At 40.3% G+C, this 21,662-nt stretch overlaps 1 protein-coding gene across 1 annotated transcript; it reads left to right on the top strand.

Moving 5' to 3' along the window:
- The first annotated feature begins 12,422 nt into the window (after positions 1-12,422).
- Positions 12,423-20,535, top strand: LOC138021443 (secreted frizzled-related protein 3-like). The gene is made up of 5 exons (XM_068868322.1): positions 12,423-13,555; positions 15,099-15,125; positions 17,123-17,203; positions 18,104-18,442; positions 20,263-20,535. Exons 1-5 carry the CDS (start codon positions 13,051-13,053, stop codon positions 20,268-20,270), a joined length of 960 nt encoding a protein of 319 aa, XP_068724423.1. The 5' UTR covers positions 12,423-13,050; the 3' UTR covers positions 20,271-20,535.
- The last annotated feature ends 1,127 nt before the right edge of the window (positions 20,536-21,662 follow it).

The raw sequence follows: 21,662 nt of genomic DNA, 5'->3' as shown, positions 1-21,662 counted from the left end.
TCGTAGTTTAAAGGTCGCTCAAGAGTGTGACAATATCTTCTTGAATGGTCGAATGACGTATGTCACGGTTTTCAGTTGACTGGATGGTTGCCTCGTCTGAGCGTGAAGGAGTGCGCATGCATTGTGGTTTTTCCTTGTAACTTGGACTCGTTTTCCCTTCCCCGGAAATCTCTGACCTGCACCGGATATGCGATCTAAAGCTACCCATTTTAAGAACCATAGTTGACACAAGCTACGTTGTAAATCTCATTTCAGACGAAACTGTGAATTAATTCTAAACAGGTGACTGAATTGGTGTTTGCGTTTCGGCAAAGTGCCTTCGGTGATACGTCTGGGTAGTCACAACCCCCCCCCCCTTTTTCACTATTAAAACACACAAAATACAGAAATGTGTTTACACTAATAAGAAAATACATTTGATAAATTTAAGAGGTGGGGTTTGGAATACTTAAAGCCAGTTGCACATCACTTACCCAATCAAAGACAGTCATCTTGATTGATAAAAGCCGGAAATGTTGTATTGTTTGCGCCAAAATAAGTCTTTCGTGGGAGTCAAAATAACTTGGGAAGAGTCCTTAAAGGCTCGGCATACAATGGTACATTTCGTTGAGGGAAACTAAATTGGCCCAGGATACTAAAATTACCTATGTAAACTTGTGCATGTTTACTGTAAAGCGAGGTGAGAAATATCACTTTGAGAGTAGGAAACCTATATGTTCCTATTGATAGAGAATACTCCGACCGTTTTTTCAGCGCGGAAAGCGAGAAGGATAATGAAATAACGTGTTCCACAGTTCCCTGATTTCTCGCTTATTGTGGGGCTGTTAACACGCACGATGATGAAATTCCTTTTAAATTGGCGCAAGGCATTATGCTTCAAATTAACTATGAAAAACAACTTATAAACTGGCCATAACTGAGACTTGCGTTGTTTCCCCCTGCGAGGGGTCTCCATGGAAACTACATGAAATTTTTTTGGCTGAAAAATCCGGATTCTTTCGAAAAATTAGTTGTTTCAAAAGTGGATGGATTGTTCATTATTCACACTGAAAGAGGAGAATGTTGAATACAACTCAAAACAACGGTAAATCGGATTATATAAATAATAGCATGAGTTAAAAAACATTTGAGTACCATCAGGAGAGATTAGCTTTTCTCGTTCATTAAACACAAAAACAAAAACATAAAACAAAGTGAAGCTGAGCAAAGCTTTAAATAGACAAAAACCTATTTTCAGTTGGTCATGGTGCTTATTCAATTTAAGTCTGTAAGTAGCATTACCGGAAATTGTGCCAACTTCTCTAAGACCGAATATAAATAAAGGTACAACATATCGCTTTTCCATTTCATTTCATTTAATGAACGACAACGAAATCGTTTGTTGTAAGTCTGTAAGCGCGCACTCAGATCCCACCGGTTTTTTAAAATCGACAATGTAGACGAGTCTCTTTTTGTTCTTTACGCGAGAGAGAAGCTGACATGGAAGTTTGAATGAAGCGTTGAGGACTTATCTTTGGAAAGCCTCAAGTACTTCGAACTATACCTTTCAAACACACTCTCTGAGAATTTCCGACTTACACTAGACCGTGCGGTAGTCGGAATGCAACTGGATTGAAAGAAGTGCCCTGTTCCTGTTTTGCCGAATCGCACGAGCCATCACGCGGAAGAGACACACCCCAAATACGGATACAAGTTCGTCTTTTAATTTTGCGTTGTTTCCAGGTCGCGGATTAGACTCAAGTCCGTCATAATGGTCTGCTTTGCAAAGGCGTAATTCGTTGGTCCAGACAGTTGACACACGTCTTGGCTGTATATTGCAGTTTTCAACTGAAACTTTGAACTTTTAATGATAATGACAGACCTCGAGGTCACCGGCGAACACCGACGACAATTAAGTTAGCAGTATCTGAAACGTGCCCCTTCTTCCTTTTCCACCTTTCAACTTAAGTCAGGATAGCTCAAAGGAGGAGAAAACAAACTAAACACCACACGCGGTAATTGACAAATTGCTTTAACTTTCATTTATAAGACAGCTTCAAGGCGGTGTTGCCGCCTTTAATCAGTATATTGCTCAAATAATATTAAATACACAGCATTTTTGCACTTGCCCCTATAATAGGTTGCTCGCCCGCAAGCCCTTTGACGCACTCGTAATTCCTTAAGCACTGTATTTAACAGAGCTTCGAAGACCGTTGAAGGCATATCGTTTCTTAAGATCTGGTTTCCCACGGCAAGAGCCGTTTCAATCAAGGATAAGCATCCCAACTGACTGAACTTTGTCAATTACCATCAGCAACCGATAGATGCCACTGACTTTCGACGTGCTTTGGCCCTTGTGGCAACCCTCACTATCCTGCACTTCACGAAACGCCAGCTCCGAAGCCCTCCTGCCACGAGCCCCGATCAAGATCCCTCTCCGGCCAAAGCCCGCAACACACCTGTCCCTATAACATGAAATGTTCCAACCAAACGACCACTGGAGCAATTTTCCCCAGAAGCACGCCCCGACAGAAACTTGAAATTCTTCCGTGGACAATCGTGGTCTCTAAGACTGTTCCAAGGAAGCTGGTTTTTTTCTGTGTTCTTTCACCACTTACCTAATCTGCGCTCCTTCGTTTCAATAACACGGCCGATAAGAACCTTGTAGGTCGGTCTGGCGGAAAAAGTTATGGCAGACGTATGCCCACAATACGAAACGTTCAGAGAAGCGAATTGGCCGGAAGACGTGAAATGCACCGAACTTCCCCTCGTACAACAGCGACTGTTTGTGTTCAACACCAGAGCGTCTTTCATTAAACACCACCGGTGATTTAAAAGTTCATGTAATTTGTTGTTGATTACTAATTTTTTAATTGCTACATAATTTTTAAGAAGTGTTTTCCTGCAAGAAATGTAATAGGTTTGATTAGAAACGATAAACTCGTTTACATTTGGAGTTTAAAAAACCTTCTCTCAAGACGATTTGAGTTTTGCGACACACAACGCAGGTAATACTTTAGGACAGGATAGAAGTTGAGGAAGAACAAAACCATATGGATTTGTCAATCGTCCAACGCTGGCCTGTTTGATGTATACTAACAAAAAGAGAAACGTATTTTTTTAAAAAAAGGCACTCCTTGGGTGTATGTATTCATGACTAATTAGTTTATTCAACTTAATAATCGCATAAAATGTTAATACCACCAAGTCTTGTTTTCGTGGTTTCCCCCGCGTGCTCAACATCGTGAAAGTGTTGAATTAGGAATTCACGTTTTATCCTTGATGTTAACTTCAACTTTCATGACAAGGCTTTTAAACCAAATATAATGTGTTGCATAGCCTTGTAAAATTAAATAGCGGTAATTATGCGATATGATGTTTGTTTCAGGGATTTTTTATATGTTCTCGGCAACGTTCACAAAAGCAACAAGACCAGAGAATCCTACAGAAGTTGCAATCAAGAAAACGGTTGCTGTCAAGTTCCTTTCGTACATCTGATCACATTATTTACAAACGGATCGTTACAATAAGATATTGCAAAGACCTAGGTATTAAGACTTCTAAAGTGTGTTGCAAATCTCAGGTGAAGAAATTACACAGGAAAAAACTTGTTGCATTGCATGTCAGTGCAGGTCCGGCCTGTTTTAGTCAAGTAGAGGCCCTCCCAGGGTTTCTTGTGGAAGAAGGGAACAAAGCGGCTAATGTTTGAACACATGTAACAAATATTTATCCTTAAGGAACAAGGGGCAAACAATTAGTTAGGGATCAACAAAGCAGGGAACAAAGATGGAAAGTAATTTCTGGAACAAGTGGGACCACAAGCAAGTTTTTAAACGGGGAATAAGCGGGAAGACCTCAACGTTCCCGCTTAGACCCGAAAAAACTCTATGTTGGAACTGGAATGTTAGGATTAAAGAGGCCCAAATTTATCCCGCGTTCATAAGCCGCACAGACTTTTTTAAACATTTTTTTGAAATTTAAGGCTTATACTGCGAACGATTTTTTTTAAAGTTTCTTTGGCATTTTAATCTGATGTGGTATTGTAGTCCGCTTGTACACCACCACTTTCTTAAGCATTTTGGGAACAAGAAAGAATCAATACGGAAGCGCAGAAACATTCATGGTAACATCCGTGCTTTGTGGTAACAATCTAGGTGCGTAGTGCCGGAGTGTCAAATATTTACAGTGTTTGTGGTTGTGAACAATTTTACACCACAACTCTACTCCAGTTTTTTTATCTGGGAAACAATGAAAATAATAACACGCGTTCAGTTGTGAAAACAACATTCCGAACCTTTTCCGACCATGTTTTGAATTTTTTCACGTTTTTAAGGGTCCCTTTTTGACCCCCTTGTGAAGTTACTACGATAGATAATCGCATGGAAGGCCCAACATTTGCCTTTTAAAAAGTACTGATATTGTTTAAGATTGTTTCAATCAAATAGTGATTTGGCATCGACGCAAACTGAACAAGACAAATCGAAAAGCAAAGTTCCGTTCTCGTTTAGCTTTGTCGACAGTGTTCGTGACCGCAGCATGGTTTTCTCTTGAATGAGCTCTTAAGAAGCTCTTCAAAACTATCATCGTGTACTGACATAATCCTAGAAAAAGAAAACAGTTACTACACTTAAGAGAATCTAAGTACAATACCATAAAACCATGATGCGTAGTTTGGTGAAAATGATTAAAAACATTCTTGGCGTTCTTGTATACTCAATTAATCTGTTCACAGCCCTTCTTAACAAGCTCATCACGAGTTGCACTTTCTGGCTGACGAAGGATAGGACTCTTCAAGAAATTGTTACAGTATGCATTCAATTAAACGAATTTAACTAATGAACTTTAACATTTTTTGAGATTATGCAACGGGGCGTTAGAACCCGTCATAGGTCCCAGGGTCACAATTATCTCGGTTCTGCGTAAAACGTGTCGATGCTTTGTTCAACTCCCTTGAGAATTATAAACCGCTATACATTTATAGTAAACAAAAAATATATTTAGATATCGATTTAAATCCCTAAACGCCATGCTATGACATTTGTCACGCGATTCCGAGCAACTGGGCTTCTGAAGCAAAATGTTATTTTCAACAAAACCTTTTCTATTGCTTTCTTGGATATTTTTGTTGATATTATCGTTCAGAGCATAGATTCACGCGTGGTAGCATGTCCTCTAGACATAAAGGAATTTAAAAAACCCGGCGTATCTATCTCCTGATATTGCAGTGACAATTTTGAGGACAATCAAAAGTATCGGCTGATAAAATTGCCAAACAGTGGGTAGAATTGCAAAGAATTAAATTCACGCACCATAAATGCCGAACAAGATATATATTCATTTACATTATTCTGGCTATAACAAAGAAGGTTCACTTTTCGTCCTTTTCGAGGCTGGTTTAGTGTACTTGTTTTAATATCTCAACGCTTTTCATAATCTTTTAACTGCCAATCCAAGGGGTTGGGAGATGAATTAACAAAACCCTTGAGCCTTAAATGAACCTTTTGGCTTTTAGCCTATAATCACTTTACAAGATGCCAAAAAACTACAACAAGAAAAAGGAACCCTATTGCCCAATATATGCACCACAGACTTTGTTTATTCAAGGCACATTTTCTAATAGCCACAGCAAGAGCAACGTAACTTGGTAAAGAAGTGGTCATTCATGGCTATCTCCCAATGGCGCATCAGTGGCTCGCCATAAAATCATTCGCACGGTCAAAATAAAAACAGCGTGATGAAAGGTTGATTTTTTGGAGTCAAGCTTTTCGTGGCAGTTCTAATCCTTCTTGATCACTCTAATCCAATAGCAATAGCAACAAATAGTTGTCGAAGAGTTTGCTAAGATCTTTCTTTCACTCCGGCTTCACCGAGCTTGCCAGAACCAATGCCATTTTGCCTGCACTTTTTCGGTTCATTCTTTCTTCATGGTCCTCTTTCGTTTACCCTTGAGGAGAAACATCATATACAGTAAAGAGAAGTCATTGAGAAGTGGGATCTAAAACGAAATTACTTGACGGTAACCAGTTTCCTTTCGCTACCTCTGAGGCCCGTTTAAACGTTTTCAACATTTGACCAACATTCGTTCAACAAAAATTGAACGGATGGTGGGCAAATGATGGACAGGCCGTTCACAGGCTTCCAACACCGTTGCACCAACAAAAGAATCAACACTTTCGCGAATTTGATTGCGAGGAACTAAGAAATAGAAACAGTCTCTCTCGTCCAGATAAACGACGTCATATTGACTTTTGCGGCCTGATGTGGGCATGCAAGTGTTCAAACCACTTCAACACCATTGAACATTTCGAGAACAAAGGAACCGTTGAATCGATGTTGAAATGAAGGTTTAAACTAATTTAAACTTCATTCGACACACTTTCAGCAAGCTTTTCAAATTTTTTTACGCTTTCAACAATGTTGGACGACCTGTTCAAACGCACCGAGCACTAAACATGTTAAGACAAATGTTGACACCGTTTAAACGGACCTTCACTGACTCTAATTCACATCGTGGCTTGAATCTTCACGACGACGACGGCTATTGCAATGTCGCAAAACAAGAATAGGGACTTTTCGATCTACGACGGCGACGTCGCCGAAAATGTCACCTCAAAATATAACTTTGCAATATCGTAAGTCTTTCGCGATTATGGTACTACGATCGGTTTCAGATTAAAATTGAGAACGAAAGGTTGCCATTTGTATGCTCAAACCTAAAGTTTGAGATTGCATGTTGTTGTTTGTGGAGTACGGCAAAGATTTGCACGGAAATTCGTTCAGCACCTTTTTTTCTTTCTTTTTTAACCATATTCTTGCTTTTTTTGGTGTTGGTGTAGCGGTAGCCGTCGTCTTTGCTTAAACTTCCTAGTATCTCACTCATACTGCGATTTCAACCTTCATGACCGTATGGACCACAGCTACGGCAACACAATAATACATACTAATTGACCACTCCCCATAGGGACTTTTTAGGGCCAGTGTAACACAATCACGACAGAACAGAACATATTCAACAACAACAACACCAACAACAGCTTGGCAACACTTGAACCCACTCAGTTTCCGTATTAGGTCGTACGGTATACGAGCTGATAACCGAGACTGACTGAGCCAGTCAGAAAGCTAGAAACACAATATTCGAGGTCAGAAATGTAATAATGGCTTGATTTTTGTTGGATATCTTTATTTCACAGGGTCGTTAACAACCTCATCATGCAAACATTCAAGGCCGCCACGTCTGAGCTTTCAGTTATATCAAGAGAATTCTTATAGATTCGGTAAGTTGCTGACTGCGGTCTAAAAGACCAAATTTGGCCACCGGTATCTCAAAACATGCAGTTTGCAATACAATAAAAACAACATGGTTTTTATCTGTCTTCAATCACAAAGAGTTGAATGGATGAGCAAAACCAAAGTTTATCAGAAAATGAACGCCGGTGAGATGCCACAATGCAGGATCTTTAAGCAAAGGAGAAACTCGATTCTTTCATTTTTCTTACAGGTGTTCGCCGGAATTGAGTTTTTAAAGCGATCCAGTGATGACTTTGTTTTTGCACCTCAACTTATATTTGTTACACAAATATCGCACCATCGACTGATTCTTATATGCGTTTCCCTGCGGAGGCAATGATTGTAATATTTACCTCTGTTTTTCTTCCCTGCCAGCAGTGGTCTCTCTTTTTTTTTGTGCGTTCGCTAGGCTGACGAGTGCGGGAAAAAGACCTCCGCCATCGGTCGCAACTCAACCGTCAACCGCGCGCCGTCTACCACCTTGGATGGCACTATTCAAACGGCATGCCCAATGATATGCTTGCTGAATGTGAACTTGCGCCCACTGTGTCCCGCGCATTCCTTTACAGTAATTTCCGCTGTTGTTGAGTGATCCCCTACAACATGAAGTATCACGAGATAATTCGGTTGCTAAGTAACTGCCCGCGCATGCTCAACACAGTAAGTTTTCGACTCATGGCAGAGGCCTCTCTTCCCGTACTCGACAGCCCAGCGAACGCACTCTGCTAGCAGAGAACTACTTTTCCAATCTCCTTTGTAAACTACTAACCATCCCTGTCCGCTAATCACTTATCGCGTTTGTTTTTCTCTTCTTAATTTATCCAAGTACTTAAAGTGCGTATTCAGTCATCACACGAATGGCAGTGAACGCATACTCAGCGGAAAAGTGCATCGCATTCTTCAAAAAGGTCTCATTGACTTGAAGAAAGAGACACGATTCGATTGTATAGTAATATCACATGTGACTATCCTCGAGTTATCGGGATCAACGCTGACTACTTGGTAGCCGGGCATGAAGACCTGCAGCAGCAAAGGTTTTATGTATATCCTGAGACTGGTGTGGTGGAGACCTGGGAAGAGTCTGGGTGGCCAAAATCAGAAAGTGGCACAAGCGCCTTGCGGTGAAGCGTCCTGGGCAAAAAATTAACAAAAGTACAATACAAAGAGAAGGAAAGTTATTTAACAGCGGTTGTCCCCCTTTTTATTACTGAAGCCTACTTTTAACCAACATAGTAAACACACTGAAATCGGACAAAGTCAAAAATGACCAGAAAGTTTTTTCGATCGTCTAGAACTTCATTTCGTCAAGAACAGAGGGAAAGAAAAGAATTGACGAATATCTCGAAGAAATGAAATTGTTCCTCTTAACGAAGAAAGAAGAAGAAGAAGTCTGACCTGATTTCTTTTACCTTCATCTTTTCCATAACAATGCAGTTTTTACAGGTGTAAAAACAACAGAATTTGATTGGCAAAAGCTTGTGATTCAGAGTGGTATTTGAGAGCTTGCCGAAGCCGCAGCAATAACTTTATCTTATTATTTCTAATCTCCATGTTACTGATGGACAAAATTGGTTTTGTTGGCACGTTCGACGAAACCTGTGCATGGAATTCTTTTGATTTGCTGATTACTGACTATCACAAAATGCATTTTTTCTCACTTCCCTGTAATCGAACGCATGTAAATCACCTCGTATTCATGTATGCGCCCAGCCTCGTCACCAGAGCCTCGGGTCGACCCAATGCTCTGGGAAACTCTATTTAGGGGAACATGCGCGTAGGGTTCTTATAGCCAAAACTTGGCTATTTGAGCCTTACTGCGCCGGCTCACTCCTCGTGCTAACATGATGCACCAATTAGAGACGCTTTTGATTGTTTCTTCACGAAAACCAATGAGAGGACACTTTCCTGGGGGCCTGGAACAGGTTATTGGCCGGGATACGTGAATTTCACAAAAGTTATTTTTCGATCGGAATCTGTTCCCCGGACGTGCGCGACTATTAAGCATGACGTCATACAAAACTATCTGGCATTGTGTAATGGCGCCTTTTCGATATTCGGCATGGCTTTGGGAGTCGTATTTCTCATTCATTAAGCCATTAGACTCTCTCTCACTTCGGGTTTTGGGGCAAGATATACCCATTTCCTTACTTCTGAAACTCGTTTTCGTTAACAAACAGTTCTTCCGCTCGGAACGCCTTTTTGAATTCGTTGACTTTGCGGACGTCTCGGGAAACAGACTTCCGTTTTCGCGACATCTATACGTCACTCAACTGAAATTTACATATCCCAAGGGCTAGATTGGGCGAATCCCCTCCGTCTATTGTATTGACCAATTCCTTTTTGTTCTGTCAACAGATGCCATTTCATTCGCGAGTCCCGATCCTTGAGTTTGCTGGTTCTCATCGAAAGATAACTGAAGCTAGTTGATTCCCAATCATCTTGGAATTATCAATTAACACATCTTTTGCCTATTCACTTGGAAACACAACTATTTTGAAGTTTCATCGAAATGCTGGATGAGAGTATTAGCATTAAGCCAGTCTAAGGAAAATTTATCCAAGCAAAGATAAATTTGCTTAAAACAACAAACATGGACACTATTTTACAACTCATCGTTTTATTGTTACAACTATTGCGAACTGTATATACTGAACTTATGATCCACGGTTGACAAAAATGTTATTGATAAATTCTCTGGGTTCCCAGAAGGGGACTTTCCGTACTACTAACGAAGCCAAATTAAAGTAGCTTAGTAGACTTTATATTAATTAGTCGTACAATCTGAAGTGGTATAAATAATTAGCTATCGGTTGGATGAGCCTCCAGCAATCCCATTATGCATTTATATTCAATACACGTAATGTTTGTGGGGCAGTTAGACTGCCCATTTTCATTAGAAGAAAGGTCTATGTCACGGAAGTTAATCTTTCTTTCTTTTATTTATGTAAATTACATTCTTTTACTCAGAATAGGTTACACTTCTTCATCAGTCGGTACAATCAGTTAGGTGTAGCAGTTTTCTTTTTATCCCCACTAGGGCAAAATTAGTAGAAGTATTTTAAGGAGACGCAAATTTTGTTAAAATCGTCTTCCAGTTAAGCGAGTGCATTTTACGTTAGCAAACACGAGTGCCCTTATTTCTGTCTAGTTGGACACATTAGGTAAAGCGTGGTTTGCATTGGCGACGCAAGCACAAAGTGTACAAGTGCGAAAACGGGCCGTAACGCAAGCCGGCACAAAGCAAGCTGTGATGTTTGTCCAGTGAAAACACATCGGTTCCAGATTCCACTCTCAGCGCCGCTTTGAGAGAACATGGAACTAGCGAATCTTTGTCTCTGCTTCGTGTCGTTGTGCTTTCGTTATGGTTCGTAATCTCTTTGTGCTTGCGACGGTTTATGCTTCCACTCGTGCCGCCAGTGAAAACCAGGTTTTAGCCTTATCATTTGTTAAATATAGTCCTTCTGGTTCAAGTTCTTACGTAGTTATATCCCTAACTCATAGTACTGTCTTTCTTTCTTTCGTAGCGAACCACGCCTTGCCTCCAGGTTTTTGGCTTGTTGGCCGTGGCGCGTTCGGAATAAAGCATAGTAACTTCATTTACATTGTTGTTTATAATTATTGTCGTTCGCCGCCTAATTTGCATAAGTCGTCGTCGTTCTCAACAAGCTAGGGCGCAATGAATTTGATTGCTTCAAATGATTTTCTTTATAACATCCAGTAACAGTTGTTGATAGAATAAGCGGATGACCGTACATAGTTTGCTAATGCACCTATCAATGTTAAGCCCCAGGGAGGGGGGTCGGGCTAACCACTGGAGTTTGATCGTGAGGTCTGTCCCCAGGGTAGGGATTTTGATCGTATGTGACGTCCCCAGGCTAGCGATTTTGATCGTACAAAGGACGTTTTACCACCTTCACTAGCCGCCGGGTGGACATTTTGACCAATTATTTTGTCCCAGGGGTGGGGAATTTGAATTATTTTAAATGAAAATGTCAAAATCCCCACCCTATGCCCAACCCCCCCTCCCTGGGGCTTAACATTGATAGGTGCATAAAAGAAACTAATGTGTTTTTACTAAGCTTGTAGTTTTCTGATTCAGAATAATGATTGCCAGTCAAATTATAACCGAATCGGAAAAAATGAAACAAATCAAGAAAATATTTTATCGGAAATTGTCAAATCGGATGCCTTCTTGCTTCCCTCTCAGTTGACCTATTACTGTGGCCTTAAGCTTGATCGCATGCAAGAGTATTATTCCCTCCAATTGCGTCAATTCTCAACCCGTCGTTTTTAGCAAGTTTATGCGCATATTCATGCGTTTGGGAAAACAAATCCCCAGTTCTCCCTGGCTGGTGGCCCTGCGTAATTAGCATTCCTTCTCCATTGCCACACTGACCAAATAAAAAAATTCATTTTCCAGGTTTTCTTTGCTTTCATGATAAGCGCCGCAGAAGAAGACTTGGCGAGCTCAATCGTACCTAAAACTGAAAGGCTTGATCTCGCACGTTTCGCAACAAAATAAGAAACTAAAGGAAACTGGTCATCTTGCTTGTTCCCTTTGGTTGCTTGCCAAAATGCCACAGCGACTTGACCTGTCTTAGCTGAAATATTGTTTTTTTTTTATTCCGGTGTAAAAAAAAAATATACATAGCGTTACTTTGCTTTGTAAATAAGTTTTCCGGCAGTTTCTATTTTTAAAGCCCGTTATTCATTTCTTTCAGTTCCCAGTTTCTATTAGCCATGATAAAGTTGCAAGAGTAGAAAGGCAACGAATTAGGTGTTTGGCAACTAACTCTGAGAGAGAATACTGTTGCAAGGTTTTTTGTCTACTAACAAAACAGCTGGATCTCGCTGCTTTATCGAAAATAATGTGACTCTGACTGTTTTATGAAGGTAGGGTGGATCGAAAGCATACAGTAGCTCTTCCAAATTTCGTTGCAGTTTGTTTCAGAGCCTGCACTGGCGTGAAAAAATTCACGATAATGTTCAGTTATGCACTGCTTCATTAGTTGCCTAAACAGCACTTATCGTTTTTCCTTTTAGCTCAGTGACAAAGTGCTTTGTCATTCGTGTTTTTTGACACTTTCAGGAGCTTTCTTTTATCGCTCACCAGTTGGTTCTATTAAGGGAAGTGTACTTGACCTTCCCAGTGTGGGATATCACAGATTCCAACATTCAGGGTCTTGAAATAATTTGAAGAAAAATTTCTGCGTTCAGTCGTACTTTGGTCTGCAAAAGTTACAAATTTTCGCCGGTCTACTCGGGTAACTACTATAAACCATCTAATGGACTCAGTTGTTCTTTGACTTTGTGGGTCGTGATTCGTATAGAGTACAGCGCAGAGATCCCGGTTTTGTGGTCTGGCCAGCCCTAATTGCAGTTTCCAGAAGGATGTAGCCATTTTGATGGGAAGTCTGAACAAGGCCACGTACGCAAATTAACAGTTAGTCAAGAGAGCTTTAAAGTTTGCCAAGAGCTGAAACAAGTTGATGCAGATGTAAACTTGAACGCCCTGCACAAATGTTTCTAAAGCCGCACAATAAATAAAACACGACATTCGTATTTATAACTGGTTTGTTATACGCCATGTTGAATCAGTTGACCAATGACATAGCAACGATTTCTTTGGCACTGGTCGATTGAAAAGATTGACAATCGTTCAAAGTTTAATGGGTAAATTAATCTCCATTGACCTTAAGACTGTGAGGATTTTAGACACCTTTTTTATAAGGACCACGCCAAAAGGTCCCCTAACATGGGCATTGAGGCAACGTTGCGAGAATGGGTGTTCTTTTAGTCTCACTGATTTTTTGCCTTGTTCCGATTTTGACTGCTCATGGTCGAACTAGTCCAGTAAAGCCTACCAACTCTACTTTATTACAAAATCGTCGCTGCGAGGGAATCCAGATTGACCTCTGCAAATCTTTGCCCTACAACCGCACACGGCTTCCAAACACATACGAACAAGAAAATCAGGCGGATGTGAATAACTCACTGTGGGATCTGGCTCATCGTTTCAATGCCGTTGTCTGCTCCAAGGATTTGGTTTTCTTTTTCTGTACCCTGTATCTTCCCATTTGTGTTGAAAACCAAGAAATAAAAGAGATCATACTACCATGTCGTTCTGTTTGTGAAAAAGTCAAGGAAGATTGTCGAGCATTCTTACAGCGTGTCAATGGCATGAAAGCTCCATTTGTTATCTCTCCGGATGAATTTGATTGTCACAAGCTCAAAGATTACAACAAAGGAGTATGCTTAACTCCAGAGGCTTTTATCGACTCAAGAAGTAAGTTGAACAAATCTTGTTTAATTCTTCTTTTACTTTGATACAATAATAAAGGTTCCGGTTATGCCTTTTCAGTAAAGTTTAATCACTGAACTCACAGTCATTTAGGTGCCATTTGTGACTAGTCTGAGTTTGCAGCTGCTTGACAAAAAAAGGTAATTAGATAATTCATGTCGTCAAGTGAAGTGTTATCCTAACAGCGGAACGCAAGGAACGTCTAAGGTTAGGATACCGGATTTGCATGCGGACTGCGAGTTCAGATCGTGCCCTAACGAACAAAATATATCATTTGTTTCGTTTCTGTCCAAATTTGGCGTGATCTAGTAGGCTTTGTAAATCTGTTTGCCCGCTTTCTTAACGATGTTCAGCTAGAAATATCAGTTTAATCTTTGATCAGCACATGTCTCTTGAGCAGCATGTTGTCAGCGTCTGTAAAGTCTGCTTTTTCCATCTTCGTAACATTTCAAAGATTAAAAACTGCCTCTCGAAATCTGACACTGAAATCAGTATAGTACATGCTCTTGTCACCTCAAGATTAGACAATTGCAATTCCTTGCTCTACAGACGTCCAAAGTTCCTTATGGATCGCCTCCAAAATGTTCAGAATTCCGCTGCTCGATTAGTGACAAGAGAGACGGAATTCCAACACATCACTCCAATTCTCAAGCGGCTGCATTAGCTGTGCCTGTGTACAAGCGCATTGAGTTCAAGATACTGCTGATCACATTTAAGGCCCTTAATGATCTTACCCCTCAGTACACAACTGACATGTTGCAACCGTACTTACCATCTACGTTCTGCAACAAAGAATCTGCTTGTTGTACCACCAACTAACCTGGTCAAGTATGGCGAACGTTCGGTCTCTTACGTTGGCCCCAAACTATGGAATAAACTTCCAGATAATATACGCGACTCCAAAGACCTAACTGCATTTAAATCGAAGTTAAAGACGTTCCTTTTTAGGACTGTTTTCTGTTAGTTTATTACCCTTAAAGCTGTGAAGCGCTTTGAGCTTAAGGATACAGCGCTATATAAGTTTATATATTATTATTATTATTATTATTGTTATTGTTATGTTCTGTTTATATGAAATGTACAGCTCTCAGCTTAAAAATACCGCCATAAACTGAATGAAAAGTAAAAATCCCTATCCCGGCCACTTTAATATTGCTATGACAAACGTCCACAAGAGCTGAAAAGTTTTCGTTTGTTTGAGTAACGAAAATTCGTGCTCTATACACACTCTCCCTTGTTCCTCACGCAAGACTCAAGCATGATACAGAAGAAGATATTTTTGTAATTTTATTTTATTATGACGAATTTTTTGCTTTTTTTTTTTTGCTTTGTTCCCCTGTTTCCCTAAACCTTTTGGAGAACCTCACTCGTCGCTTAAAAATCCGTCCAATTCACACCTTAAAACAATAGTAACATTTGATCTTTCGTTGAGGTTTGTATACCAAGACAATAATTAGTTGTTGAACGTGTTGAGTATTGCTGTTGCGTTTCCCATTAACAATCTGAGTAATTGTTTCCTTTTGTTTAGAGGCCAACCCGACTACGACAACCCAAGGTAAGCAAAGTTTTTGAACGATTAATTTAATTAAGGGGGTAAAACAACCCCTCAAATCTACTTTTCAAGACCCTCAGATAGCAACATAAAAAAAGTACATTCTTGTGGAGGGGGCAGGGGGCCGGAGTCCGGGAGAATAGGGGACGGGAGGGGTACGAGAGGCGGCAGAGAAAAGGGCGGGATGCAGGAGTTCTAAGACACGGGAGAGCAATGCAAAACGCTACTTGACTACTTATTGAAAAGAGCAGAAGCCGTAAGATAAAGGTACCGGGAAGTGGGAGAGCAAGGTACGGGAAGCGGCAGTTTCTGACCCATTCCCCCCCCCCCACCCCCACATTTTTGGTTGGAAAATTCAGAGCTGCTGAATTTTTAGACGACACACACAGGAAACAAGAGAGAAAACGTTTTGTCTATATCACTCAAATATTTTTACCAACATGTATCTAAGATGCTATCATTCCGGGCTGGGTTCCAAAGAACGTATCTCTGATTTTACGTGTCATCGATCAAGAGTAATTGACCACTTCAAGCGTCTCGAAGAGAAGAACCTGCATGGACTCTGCAGCACTGCATGAATGCGTGAAGTCTTGTAAGATCTGTACAAGTTTACCCAGCACAGAAATTATTCTTCCCGTAGAGAAATATAAGTAGTTCTTTCTTTCCGATGAAACAACGCGGAATATAACGATCAGCTTACCTTCAGCGAAAGAGAAAAGCAATCGAGTACCTGATGAAATCTGTCGCATTCATTTGTCAGCGCATGCTAAAGCCGACAAAACAAAACAGAAATGTCATAAATCTTGTTACTCCTGAACAATGCGTCAATCAACTCGTCAGCTCATATTCGCAGGTAATTTTGATAAATAATAAAATACACAAGTATATTATAAGGCCTAGAGCTTGGACGGAGAAGGTCAACTTTTGCCACATACTCGAAACATATATAGTGAGCAGCTATGAACGAGCACGCTGGAACCGACTGGGTTTCGAAAGAGTTTGGTGTTTTGGGGTTTAAACCCAAACCCTGGGGGATGGGAGGCACTTCCTATTAATTGGCTAATGGGGATGTGCCGCTGGATGGGGTCGTATTTTCACGACCGGATTGACTATAATGGGGTTGCATTTTCAACAAAGTTCCCGTTGGAGGAACTAGAATGAGGTCGCAAATTGTCGGGAGTTTGGGGGTAAGAAAATTTTGGCTACAATAGATTCGCGGTAAAAGAGAAAGATGTTACAGAAAGAACTGTAACGCTGTTGATTTAATATTTACTATTCACGTCACATTCCGTTTTGAAATTACAATTAAAAGACTTTATATAAGGTTTAGGAATAAACAGAAAGTGACTAAGTTGGGGTCGCTAAAATTACATTTTACATTTAAAAGTGACTAAGATGGGGTCTACAATTGGCCATAAAATAGACTATAAAGAGGTAGGAGTTCTGAGAGGCCAGCGGCATATACCCAGCACAAAATGGACCCAAGTATCCCCCCCCCCCCCCCCCCGGGGACCCAAACCCTAGAGACAAGTATCCAATCTTGTGGCCCAGAGACTAATTGGGAACAACATCATAGAATCAATTTAACTCAAATATCAACCATTGTCTTTTATGGGAGATAGGAAAACCGGAAAGGTGGGCACAGAGGGCCACAAGTTTAGCTGTAACTCCAGTTGACTGTCACGTGCTACTCTCGTAAAAATAAGGACCTTAAACCTTAATCTTAACCCTTTGATCATTTATAAAAGACATGTCTTTTTTCGTTCTCTTTCGTCCTGTTGTGTCCACAGGATACTTTTTCAGTCACGGTTTTCAATCCACAATGCCTCAAATAGTGTTTGCGCTAACTTGATTAAATTTGACTCTACGTAACACAATAGATGTTTGAAAAGATTATTATTATGCTATGAACTCATTTGCAAGCGCGTTAAACGCTTTTAAACTAAACTCTGTTCTGCCCTTCACAATTTTAAGAAGATTTTCTTTCCATCACCTAACAGGCACTACCAGGCCTAAGCAAGCATCACACAAGCGGAGACAACTCCAGAAGCGAGATTTCTTGGAGGCGAATTTTGACTTCGGTAAGCTCTGTTCACTCGATTTCGCTTGAAACATTTTGTAATGAGATGGTTAGTTTCTAGCTGATAGTGTCTATGTGGCCAGCGATGCTAAAATGGTTGAGTGAACATGACCCTAGAATTCGAATTTATCGAAGAAATTGATGAGAGTATAAAACGACTTAAACAGATAAATAAGCTGGTGTTACGACCGCTACTTATAGCAATGCAAATTAATCAATGCCGACTATCACGATTTACAGATCAAGCCATGTCTGCCCTAGACTGTATTCCAACATGGCGACCACATGCTAATTTAAACTGTAAACGTTGAACAAGGAAATTAAAGATCCGCGCAAACAGCTTCAGCATCTGTTCGACTGTTTTTTTGAACGATGTTGACTGCTGGGGTGGGTAAACAAATTCAACACATCATCAACATTTGATTCAGCTTCACGAGAGGCTCGGTATTCAGTCCCGTTCTTTAGCCGTGTTTGTTACTATGGATACGGACATGAATACGTCATTGAGAGACCAATTAGTGCGCACGCGCATACCCAGCAATAGGGAATTTAAGAAACAGCGACGGCAACGACTACGACATCGCAACAAAACAGTAATATCATTGGTTAAAAGAGCAAAAATAATCGTGCTGCACGTGCAGCACGGATTTTAGCAAGTATCTTAACGGTCAAGAAGTGATTTTGAAAAGCATTTGACTATAGCAATTTTTTAGCAATTTTTTTTTATCTTAAAATGATTTTAAGAAGTGTTTCATCGCAAGTGTAGCCACCCTGGCGCGCCGGGGACGCGACAAAATCTGAAAAAAATCGCATCGCCGGCGCGAGATAAAAATCACTCGTGTAGCCGCGGCTTTACTTACCAGTAGCAGAGTAAAAGCATATGATTTCCCTTTCTTGATAGGACTTAAAGGAAAGATTTTGTGGATGAAACGAAATCCAAACGGTTACATTCTGGGATTTAACGTAACCCGTGTCTTCTTAAAGTGTAGCGCCTGCAACTTCCGCGAGGGAAAGACTCAGGTCTGGTCTCGAACTACCCATTCCTGTTACAAGAGAAGTGAATGTACTCACCTTAGTAAAGGAAACAAATACGTGATTTTTGGTCACAAAAATGGTACCAATCAGCTGACACTTCGCTGGGCTTGTCCTTTGCCAAAAGAAAGACATTTCTTGGCCGAGTTAAGATTGTGGATAGATGAACTGAGGAATAATAGTTCATCCAAAGTTATTTTAACGCCAGGTATGATTTACGAGGTTAAATATTAAATGTTTTGGTTTTATCAACGGAGTTGATAATGTAAATTGGCCACCGTACAGAGATTCTAAAAGCTGACATTTCGAGCGAAGGGCTAACGTTCGAAACGTCAGCTTTTAAAATCTCTGTACGGTGGCCAATTTACAATATCAACTCCGTTGATAAAACCAAAATATTTGTGTACACCTAATTCAAATAACGTTGTCTTAGAAAAATAAAAAAGGGAAAAAGCCAACTGAATAGGATTTGAATTAATTAGGCTATAATTAAGCACATTCTCAGGTTGGATTCATTTACAGCCGTTGCATTTCTCCGGAATCTTTTTTTATTGTTTTCCAGCTTTAGAACAATAGCAAATTCCAACAGGCAAGTACGACGTTCATGCGTGGATGCTGCAAATGAATTCATTGGGCTTATTAGTCTAACTAATTCCTATTTGGCATTTGCTTTTTTTCAGTCATTTTTCTATGACAACGTTTTTGCTATTAGGTGTACTACTTCCCCACCTACGCAGCACCACAGTTTCTTTAGAAACTACCCCCTTCCTTTAAATATTAAATAGTTTACTATCCACCCCTTGTTTAGGCTGTCCCCCTTCTGTTCTCCCTTGACCGTCATTTTGGGTCGGTCGGTTTGTTAAAAATTACTAAATTAGTGTTAACATAATCAGTGTTAACTTATTTTCCTCCAACGCGAACAGAAAGCCTCTCTTGTGGAAGCGGGTTACTTTTACTCTGGGGATGAATTTGAAACTGAAAATCTGTATCGGGACAAAACCTATGTTTTTAATTCAGATTAAAAGTCAAAACAAAGCCCTTATAAGTCATTACCTTCCCCGTGCCTTTTCTTGTTAAATTTAAAATTATGGGTTTGTGTGATACTACTTGTCACTCAGCCTTTCGTGATCGAAATCAAGCAATCTTCTACAATCGTGCACAGAAAGATTCGAGACCGTTCCTATATTTCAAACTTTTGCACTATAACCTGAAAAAGAAGGCTAACAATGTGCCATTCTCCAGCTCCAGCGGTGCGGTAGTTCCTCAAAAATGACATTGGTCGAAACGGCGGCTGATTTAGGGGATAGAATGAAAATTTATCCTCAAATGCTGACTTTCTTCATAAAACCTCAATTTCACGTTGTTGTTTTGCTGACGACGGCAAAGGAATGGACGAAAGTGAAACACGCACGTGCAGGGCGTGCAAAGCTATTGTTTTTGCTCACTAAACACGTACATTTGTGACGTTCTCGTTGCCGTCACCGGTGTCGTTGCTTAAGTTCCCTATTGTCAGGGATGCCCGTGCGCACTAATCGATCTCTCAACGACGTATTTATGTCCGTGTCCATAGTAACAACCACGGACTGAATACCAGGCCTCTGGTGAAGCTTTACCGAAGCAAATGTTGATGATGGGTTGAAATCGTTTGCAGCGTTCAAAAAAATCGAACGGTTGTTGAAGCAAATGTTGCCCATTTGCTCGGGTCTTTTAAACTCCCCACTATCATTCCCCTAGGGGAGTTTTAAAAAAGATAGGTTTAGGTTTTTTGATATGTATCCTAAACGAAGAAGGCCGGGCTGCGTATTGTTTAACCTAGTTTAATTTAACAATAATTCCTTTAAATATGCTATTGAACTTTTGGATAGTTTTAATTAAGAATCGGGCTGCAGCCCTTGGAATGATAATCAGAATACGCCTGGATTAACCAATGAAACAACAAAAATTGATATTACATGTACGTTCATGTTAGGAAAAGTGATAAAATTTTTTTTGGATTATTTTAACATTTTGTTGTTGATTCATTTGCAGAGGATTAAAAGAAGCGGATTTTGTGAATACGACAAGAAGGAATGTAAAATAGAAAAAAATGAGAAATAAAATGCGAAGTGAGTAAATTTGCCCGTAAGATGTTACACCAAGTGTATTCGAGTGATTATGTAATACATTAACTTTAATTTCTTCTTGTCTTAGTTTGTTGATGTTAATCAACTAATCATCACTGTTTGATAGTTCTTGCTCAGCCAGTTTTCAGTACCTTGTATGAAGCATAAGCTTATCTTGTATTAAAGCTATGATAAAGTACCTGCTAGTCTATTTCTTGTACTTTTTATCGGCACATTTTGGTTTGATATCTATGCATCTGGTGTTGTAATTAAATGTTTCAGAATTATCTTGTGAACTGCGAGACAAAACCCATCTTACCTTTTAATATTTTTCCTTTCGGGCCGTCCACGATACAATGTTCTCTCTCTCTTTTTTCGGCCCTTGTTGCCGCGCTCTTATCCCTGTTTGCGAAAAAAAAACAAGATTTAACATAAGGTAGGCGAGGTCTCATCTCTGTGACAAGTAAGAAATGGGAAAAAAAGCAAGTGATAGCTTGGGATCACCCAGAAAAGAAAGAAAGAAAATCGATAAAAACGGATATTTTCCCAAAAGAATTCAACATGGGCGCGAGACAAAAATTCGTTAGACGCTTTACTGAAACGGTGATGGCAACAATACAGGGACCACGGATAGGGAGGGGCTGTCTAGCCCCCCCCCCCCCCAACTTTTTTCCTACGGTGTTGTTTTCTGCTAAACCTTTCCCGCCTCCCCTCACACTTATGTGATCCTCACCAAAACCTAGTCTCCCCCCCACCCAACTTTCAAACGTACTCCGCGGCCCCTTCAATAGGCTTTTTTTGTAATTCACTGATCTGAAAGTATATATAGCTCATTGCTGAACTTGGAAAGGGTCACAGTGGCCGTGTTTTCACGAGCGGTTTTTCAGGTCGCTTGGCGAGTGACAACCGAAAATTCTGTGAAAGCAGTTCCTTTCCCAACTCGCTTAAAGTTAAGCTAGTCACCAAATTTAAATAGAATTCTCATTAAATTTAAGCCACCAAACCAGGTAGCTTAACGAGTTGGCAATTACTTTCGGCCAATGAGGAGTCGTTTGAGGTTATTCAAACAGGAAATACAACAGGTTTGCTATTTTTGTTATTTTTATTATTGTACTGGCACGCGCTCTCTCCTCATTTAATCTTACCCATCTTACTCGTGAAAACAAGCATAATTTTTAAGTCACTTAACGAAGTCTGGAAACAAACCACAAGCGAGACAACGGCTGTCGTTAAAACACGGCCAGTGTCCAGGGTGCAGGGTGCAGGGATGGCGCAGTGGTGAGAGCACTCGTCTCCCACCAATGTGGCCCGGGTTCGATTCCCAGA

This window comes from Montipora capricornis, chromosome 10 (genome assembly GCF_036669925.1).
Source record: "Montipora capricornis isolate CH-2021 chromosome 10, ASM3666992v2, whole genome shotgun sequence".
Taxonomy (NCBI): domain Eukaryota; kingdom Metazoa; phylum Cnidaria; class Anthozoa; order Scleractinia; family Acroporidae; genus Montipora; species Montipora capricornis.
This window is presented reverse-complemented; position numbering and strand designations above follow the sequence as displayed.